Source organism: Ipomoea nil, unplaced genomic scaffold (assembly GCF_001879475.1).
Source record: "Ipomoea nil cultivar Tokyo-kokei standard unplaced genomic scaffold, Asagao_1.1 scaffold0688, whole genome shotgun sequence".
In the NCBI taxonomy this organism is placed as follows: domain Eukaryota; kingdom Viridiplantae; phylum Streptophyta; class Magnoliopsida; order Solanales; family Convolvulaceae; genus Ipomoea; species Ipomoea nil.
The window spans coordinates 8348540-8357190 of record NW_017617116.1 but is presented as its reverse complement, the minus strand read 5'-3'; the positions used below and the strand labels follow the sequence as shown (position 1 = coordinate 8357190).

At 37.2% G+C, this 8651-nt stretch overlaps 3 protein-coding genes across 3 annotated transcripts; all 3 read left to right on the top strand.

Annotated features, from left to right (window-relative positions):
- The first annotated feature begins 316 nt into the window (after positions 1-316).
- On the top strand, positions 317-2080 carry LOC109175940 (probable pectate lyase P59). The gene is made up of 2 exons (XM_019325326.1): positions 317-708; positions 822-2080. The coding sequence occupies exons 1-2, from the start codon at positions 512-514 to the stop codon at positions 1987-1989; spliced, it is 1365 nt and encodes a 454-aa protein (XP_019180871.1). The 5' UTR covers positions 317-511; the 3' UTR covers positions 1990-2080.
- Positions 2081-2561: 481 nt separating this feature from the next.
- LOC109175943 (vacuolar protein-sorting protein BRO1) lies at positions 2562-5099 on the top strand. The gene is made up of 6 exons (XM_019325328.1): positions 2562-2802; positions 3400-3564; positions 3659-3920; positions 4024-4190; positions 4306-4455; positions 4568-5099. Exons 1-6 carry the CDS (start codon positions 2611-2613, stop codon positions 4913-4915), a joined length of 1284 nt encoding a protein of 427 aa, XP_019180873.1. The 5' UTR covers positions 2562-2610; the 3' UTR covers positions 4916-5099.
- Positions 5100-5222: 123 nt separating this feature from the next.
- Positions 5223-7271, top strand: LOC109175944. Its single transcript, XM_019325329.1, has 8 exons — positions 5223-5495; positions 5574-5667; positions 5760-5885; positions 6011-6169; positions 6345-6463; positions 6564-6755; positions 6847-6937; positions 7021-7271. Exons 1-8 carry the CDS (start codon positions 5344-5346, stop codon positions 7111-7113), a joined length of 1026 nt encoding a protein of 341 aa, XP_019180874.1. The 5' UTR covers positions 5223-5343; the 3' UTR covers positions 7114-7271.
- The last annotated feature ends 1380 nt before the right edge of the window (positions 7272-8651 follow it).

Below are 8651 nucleotides of genomic sequence, written 5' to 3'. Positions count from 1 at the left end.
ATTAGATTATGATATTATTATATTATTATTATTATTAAAAAAAATACATTCACAAATGGATATAATTAATGCAGATGAGCAATCTTATTTTGTGCTTAAAAAGAGGAGAAATTTATCTTCCTAATACATATAATTAATTCATTAAATTTATTTCTGAGATAATTTAGTTAAATTTATTCTTCCAATGGTTTATGTTGTTTATACCACAAAAAATATGAGTGGTGATGCCACTTTCTCTAAACAAACACACAAGTCTTGCACTATAAAAGCAACCTACGGAGTATTTTTCACAACAGAGAATATATCAATCTAAAAAAAACAAAATAAAAGCCTCTGATTGGGTTGGCCTAAGACCTCTCCAATCAAGGAAAGAGTTGAGGGTCCAATCCGTGACAGGGAGGGTTGAACCCAGCAATACCTAAAGGGTTCAATCTTGACCAAAACAAAACAAAACAAAAAAAAAAAAAAAAGTACTAAATAAGAAATTGATATAATATCCGTAGCTAAGATAATGGCCGGGTTTAATATCAATTGTTTTTGCATGTTTCTGGTTACTTTCGCCATAATACTCCCCAGCATCTCGGGTCACATCGCTGAGTGGGACGAGGTATGGCAGCAGCGTAAAATAGAAGCCTGGGAGCACGCCCTCAAAACATTCGAGCCCGATCCTTCTAATGTTAGTGCTGCATTCAACGACGAAGTTCATAAGTACGTATTACGTTTAATTTGTTTTTTATGCATGCGTGGATAGATGGGAAAATATAATTGTTTAATTTAGATATGTTTGTGTTAGTTGTGAGTTAATTATAAATTTGGTGCAGGACATTGTTGGAATCCAAGAATGAACCAGACAGAAAGAAGTTCGTTAACGGATCAGATGACACAAGGAGGCAGCTAGCGCATCGTAAGCCTTACAATGGACCGTGTAATGCCACAAATCCTATCGACCGTTGCTGGCGTTGCCAGCCCAACTGGGCTAACAATCGGAGGAGATTGGCCGATTGCGGAATGGGGTTTGGGCGTAAAGCCATAGGCGGCAAGCACGGCGTTTTGTACGTGGTTAATGACCACTCTGATGATCCTTCGAATCCCAAACCTGGAACTCTCCGACATGCGGTCATCCAAAAGAAACCTTTGTGGATAATCTTTTCACGAGACATGAACATCAGGCTTAACCAAGAGCTGATAATGCAAAGCGACAAGACCATCGATGGGCGTGGGTTCCAAGTTCACGTCAGTGGTGGGGCCGGGATCACCCTCCAATTTATCAAGAACGTCATCATCCATGGCATACGTGTCCACGACATCGTCCAAGGTAGCGGTGGCATGATCAGAGACGGCGTTGACCACTATGGACTGCGAACCAGGAGCGACGGAGACGGTATTTCCATCTTTGGTTCTTCGGATGTTTGGGTAGATCATGTGTCCATGAGGAACTGTTACGACGGCTTAATTGACGCCATTGAAGCATCCACCGCCATCACTATTTCAAATGGCCACTTCACCGACCACAATGATGTGATGTTGTTTGGTGCAAATGATTTTTCCCCAAAAGACAAGATCATGCAAATCACCATTGCTTTCAACCACTTCGGGAAGAGATTGGTTCAGAGGATGCCCAGATGTCGGTTCGGATACATCCATGTGGTCAACAATGATTACACACATTGGAACATGTATGCCATTGGAGGTAGTTCTGACCCCACTATCATTAGTCAAGGCAACAGGTTCATCGCTCCTCCAGACATTCACAAAAAAGAGATAACTCACAGAGTGAAGGGGACTCCACAGGAATGGATGCAGTGGACATGGAGATCACAGGGAGATATATACATGTCTGGAGCTTTCTTTGTTCAGTCTGGGGATCCAAATTTCATGTCAAAGCACCATCAATTGTATGATGGTATACAGCCATTTAAAGCGGAGGATGTGACTTGGCTTACTAGGTTTGCAGGGGCACTAAATTGCAGGATAGGATCACCCTGTTAGATATGATCGATTATATACTCTTTTGAATTGTTTTGTCCCTACTACATTTATTAATTATTATTAATTATATATATTATACTGTTGAGATATCCCCAGCCCAGTTGGGAGATTTTGTAATATAATTGCTCTTTTATTCCCATGAAAGAAAGAGCAAATCCCTTTTGGGTTTGATTAAATATATACTTTATTTCTGAAAACATACTACTCATCATCAAATTTATTTATGCATTTTTGGATTAATTTTTTAAAAAAAACTTTATACCCATATATAAGTAAAAATCTTGACGTTAAGTAAATAATAATTGAATATAATATAAAAAGAGAACACATGTTATGTTCTGTAGTATTAATTAATCTTGTACACTTATCTAGTAAATAAATAATTTTGGAGTTTGGGCTGGAACGAGTCAAGAACCCAAAACATTACAACGGTATTGCGCGGGCCCACAGGAAGCCACCTCACGATGGTCTAATCCAATAATAATTACGGAGTAATAAATAATTTGGGATGGCAATCAGTATTCTTACTAGAGAAGGAAACAGCAATTGTGTGGTAGATTACGTTGAAAACGACCGCTGTTTCAGAGGCCGGTTTTCAGCTAAAAGAGAGCTTTTTGTTGAATGAATATACAAAAATTAAAGATCCAATTTTTGAATAGGGATCACTCAGTTTCGTGGCAATTTCTATATATACCAGTTTTAGAATCTAGTTTTCTGGTATTCTTGTTGGGTTTTCACTTTTCTGTCAGCAGCAGCTACTTTTTAAAGATGATGATCAATTTCCAAGGACTGGCAAAGCTAAAAGCTTCTCAGGTAAGCTCCTTCCTCTTCTCTACATTCAAAAGATCGCATATATGCTTTATATCTATCTGTGTGTATTTGTGAAGCAGATATACATTTTCATTTTGGTGTTCATAGTCATTAGATTGTCTGTTGCTTTCTGATTGCATGGTTTTAGCAGTGAATTAGAGGGCATTTCATTTCTTTTTCATATGGGTGGGGTGGGTATAAATGAAATGTTTCTGAGTATAAAAGTCAAACTTTTGCTTAGGGATTCATTTAGCAGTTTACTGTTTAATTTGATATAAGTTTTGGGTTTTCCTTAATCTGCTTGACTTGACATGAAGTCTTGAAGTTAGGATACTGTTTGTCCTTTCTTGTTTGTCTTTAGGATAATGTATGTATTTATTCAGAATTGGATTTCCTTTCTTGTGAGCTGAGCACAGAGCACCTGCTTACTTTATGCTTGGATTGGGCTTTCTTTAAAGCCTAATTTTGAGCAATACATACTGAATTTTTTTTTAATCAAATTTCTCATTTGACTATTTCTTTGTAGTTCCCTGTATATGATGCATCAAATTTTGGTTTCCTTGTAATTTTAAGTAGTTCTTGCTATGGAAATATTCATAGGTCATATTTGAAGATGCATTTGTGGCTAGTGATCCTGGCACCCTTGAGCAACTGAAAGAATTAAGTTGTAGAAGGAGATCTATTGAGTTTATTAACAAGAACAGCTGTGTCACAGAGGCTATTGCAAGGGAAATGTCTGGGGGGTTGACCTCTCGCTATGAGCAGGTAATTATTTCTTTTTAGTAATTTGAAAATCTCAATCTCAATCTCTGTATAGTACATTTGTGATTTTGTATGCTTTGGTTATGGTCTCTTGCAGAACATAAAAAATGTGGAACAGTATTTGCCGCTGCTGGAAAACTTAATTGGCTGTGTTGATTTGATGAAAGGACACCCTCGTGTAGTTGGCTGGGTTTCAGACCTCAAGATAACATGGTGTAGTCCTCTTATTTCATCATCTTTCTTTAATAATAGAAGCCCAAAGTTGTATCAGATTAATGATTTGAGATTTGAGCTTGGGATGGCTCTTTTTCTTTATGGTGCATTGCTCCAAGATTTGGCCAGAGAAGTTCTATGCACAGGTTTGTACAAGTTTTAATTTTCACCCATTATCAATGCTGCAATCTATATAAATCTTTTGTTGTTGGTTCTTATAATGTTATATATATTTCTACTATTTCACAGATCTCGTGCAATCTACTTCTCTCTTCAGAAAAGCTGCAGGAGTTTATCATCATATAGCTCATGAAGTTCTTCCCAATTTGCAGCATAATTTGCCTCCAGAACGGCCACCAGAGGCTTTGACGACTGTGTCTGCTGTTTTCAGCCTTATTTGCTTGGCTGAGGCCCAGGTTAGTCTTTACGAATTTCAATTTCTCTCTTCTTCGTAAGGTCAGTCTGTCCATTGTGAATTTCAAATTTTCTTACAATTGTTTTCTTTTTCTATGCAACAAAAAACTTTATTAGGCTGTTGCTGCAATGAAAGCAGAGCAAAAAGGGACTACTGGAGGGCTTTTAGCAAAGCTGCATTATGGTGTTAGTGAATTTCTTGAAAAAGCTCTTTGTAATATGCAGGTGGCAATCAAGAACTGCAAAGATATTTCGTCGCACTTTATGGTATGCATGCCTCACCAGAATCGGACTGAATTAATATGTGCAATAGTTTTTGCTCGATCGGTCTTGACTCATTAACTCATTGTTCCCATCATCTTCAATTCTGTGTATGCAGGATTACATTTCAAGCTGCAAAACCCTGCACGAGTTGGAGAGTTACAAGTATCTCGCACAAAGTCTGAAGAATGATGGCCAAACTGGAGCTGCCATTGGAGTCCTTCACTTTGCATTGAAAAGTAAACAAAAACATAAGCCAAAAGAGGAGTCATGGAGATCAGTTTACAACCAGATAATTGATAGCATGACTGCATTGCTCCAAAAGTATGAACGTGAAAACGAGGTTGTGTGGCATCAAAAGATCCCGGCACCTCATCAGTTACCCTCACCTGAAGGTGTAAAAATTGTTAGCTGCATACCTTATCAACCCCAGAAGTGGGAGAGAAGTCTAGTTTTCAAAATTTGAGATGTCAAGAAACCTGTACAGATGTGATTTTGCCTTCCAGGAAAGCATAGCTAATTAAAGCAGTTTTTGTGGACTTAAGAACATACATACATACATACGAAAAATCGAAGAAAACCTGTTATTAATGTTACATGTAAGAAGTTGGCAATCTTCTCAATAAATAATTACAATTATTGGGTAATTATCAAGTTTGCAACTTTGCATGCCATTTACTGGAGAAAAAGTTGCTACTGAAATAAATTAGGCGGTAAGAAGTCCAGCCAAATGGCAGAACCAAAACCATTCAAAATAGCGCAGTCAAAGAGTCCAAATGCCCATTCGAGTGGCTAAAATAAACATAGAAAGAGAAACACCATCCTCCAAAGTGAAAACTATCCAACAAGATCTAAAATCTACAGAGAAAGATTTCTCTTTTCTTGAATATATTTATGGCTTTCCACTGCAATTCAGTTCCATGCTTCCCCTGCCAACCAGCTTGCGGTACAACAAGAAGACACATGTCCCCTTTCTCGCTTACCCATTTCATTACACCTCAAAAGACTCCATTTTTGGCCACTTCTCTCAATTCCTCAAGTTCCAGGTAGGTATTCCGGGTATGAAAGAATTGCAAAATCTATTTTTATATTGGGGTATGTTCACTTACTTAGTTACTTTGCAGGATGATTAAGGGCATTTCTGCTGTGGTTTCTGACCTAAATGCTGTGGAGTCTAATTACTCTGGGATTGATGTCTTCAAATTAACTTACTTGGAGGTTAGATTCTTATGTCTATTGAATGGGTTTTCTGCTTAATTTCTCATTCCCCAAAGGTTTGATTGTTGTGCAATTCATATTAATTTGACTAGGGAAATACTTGGTTGTGGGAAGTCGGAGGGGTAAAAATATTGGTGGATCCTATTTTGGTAGGTAATTTGGATTTTGGGATTCCTTTGCTTTATGATGCTGCCAAGAAGTTTTTGAAGAATTTCCAGGTACTTTTTGTTGTTTCTTCTTATGTTATTAATATTAGGCAGTGATTAGTATCTTTTCTTATGAATTTGTTGTAGTTGTTTTAAATTCTTTACTTAGGACTGAAAAGTTAGTGATTTTAGAGCAGCTTGATGATCTTCCAGAAGTTGATTATCTACTGATTACACAAAGCCTTGATGATCATTGTCATCTCAACACCTTAAGGCCCCTCTCTCAGAAGTCGCCAAATCTCAGAGTTATTGCAACTCCGAATGCAAAAGGACTGTTGGATCCTCTTTTCAGCGATGTAGGTGATGCATTAATTAGCTTGTATGTTCTTAATTTTTCTGCATTCAACATAAATAACATATCAAGAACAATGAAAATTATGTTAAATGTTCTTGCAACATCACTATTATGCAGTGTGCCTTCTCTTACGTTATGAAGTAGTTTTTTTAATGTTTGTTTCAAAATCTTGTTAGGTCACATACTTGGAACCTGGTCAGGACTACGATATTGAAGCGAGCAACGGGTTTAGAGTTAAAGTGAGGGCGACTGCCGGGCCAGTTCTTGGTCCTCCTTGGCAGCGACCTGAGAATGGGTACACATTCTGCCTATTATATGTTCAGTCTGTCTTCAATCTCTGGCAATAGAAAGTTAGAAACCTAGCTTATTTTTCTGTACCTAATTATATGCTCCAGTTATCTTGTCACTTCTCCACAAGGCGCGCTTACTCTATATTACGAACCACATTGCGTCTACAACAAGACTTTCCTAGAAAAAGAACGAGCAGACATCGTTATCACTCCTGTCATAAAGCAACTTTTACCGAACTTCACATTGGTTTCTGGACAAGAAGATGCGGTTCAGCTCGCAAAGCTCCTCTCTGCCAAGTAAGTTACTTAAAGCAGCTTGCTTTTGAACATAGAAACAGAACTTACAATAAGTCAGAAATAAACATCGGTGTCTGGTTGGTTTTCACAGGTTCATTGTAGCCATGAAAAACGGAGACCTTGATAGCAAAGGGATTCTTGCTAGTCTCGTTCAGGCTGAGGGGACAATAGAATCATTTAAGGTATATATGTCTTTCTTGGTAAAATGGTGTTTTCTGAGTTCTGATGATGAGGAGCCATAACTTTGTGTTCCATAATGCCTCAGGAGATTTTGTCAAAGGAATTACCATCTGCAAAGGTTCTTGAACCTACTCCAGGAGTACCTCTGGATATATCACCTCCCACCAATGAATCCTAGTTGTGCCATTAACAACAATTTTCATTTGTTTTGTGCATACAATGTGGAGGGTGTATCATTTAAGAATGTTGAGAACAATCAAATATAAATGTACAATGTAGTACTGTGTAGAAACAAATTAATAATAAATTTATAATAATTTCTTGTACATATTTCAATCAAAGATTCTATCAATGGTAATGGGGGACTAGTCCTCCCATCCAAAAACCCCTATTTTGCAAGAGCAAGTGCTTAACCAATCTCGTTTATGGCAGGCTCTAAACCGTAATTTTACTAAATAATTAGTTTCGTGTTTTGACTAAGGTCAAAATGTCATTTACCAAACGAGCCCAATAACTTTGAGGTTGAGTATCAATTGTGTGGATTTGTTAACTAATTTTGAGTAAGTTTCAAGTGGTACAAGTCAATAACTTTTGCCACACTTAAATTGAAGGATAATATTTAAACTGGAGATTTTACTTGCCCACACTCCATGGAGATCTTTTTGAAGGAGGACAGTATTTGTAATATTCGACAATTTTATGTTTGTTCCAGCTGTAGGCTTGTTGTTTAGTTAGCTTCCAAAGGTGTACATATTGATTCTTTTACTATTATATCCTCGAATCTGAGCTTCTTAGATTACTACTCAGTACATTTCAACCACAGCCACCGCCGCTCCCATAACCGCGCTCTCCGGGCGTGAATGCAATACAGGTATGCGTTTTTCTTCAATCGCCTCAACTTCAGCTTGCTTTTAAATTAGAAATTTTCAATATCGGGTTTGATTTAATTTTTTTCGGTTTTGATTAATTTGGTTTCGAGTATATTCGATTAATATATTTTGAAGCGGGGACGGCGGAGAAGTAGGTGGCTAGCCGTGCCCAGCACTTGTCTTAAGTTAAATCTCCGGTTTCCTTGGAATCATACTTCGCGTTCCCATTCATTTGCATTTCTACTTTTTCTTTCCAAAAATTAGTTGCCAGTTAATGAATAAATGCTCGGATTTGATAGCTTAGCTACTATTCCAACACCATTTTTATGCTAATTTTAATTCAAATTTGCGTAGCCTGCTTAAAGGGAGGAACTTGAAGATATGATTTTGCTAGCAGTTCTACTGAGTGTACTTATTTTAAAGATTTGACAGCAGGAGTAGAACATTGTTTTGAATGCCAAATTTCATGATACCGATATGATTTTGCTAGCAGTTCATAATTTTATTGAAATTGAGGATATGTTGTTCAAGGAGAATAACATTAACATATAGTTTTGTGTGCTGTTCATAATTTTATCAATATTCAAGGACGCGCTCGATTAGTTAAATTGAAGATAATGAAGGTGCTACTAGCAGCAGCTCCCAAAGTTCTGTGGACATTAGTTTTAGCCAAAGTTGATCAATTCCCTGAAAAAGCTCGAGTTAGATGACACTACTACCTGATTTTAAGCTAGTGTTGAAGGAGAATAGCGACTTAAGTAGTTTAAAATGCAAAATGTTTGAGATCAATAATTACATGCTAATATTTTTTTGGTTATCCGTTTTTGGTTAGTTCATATAATCTATG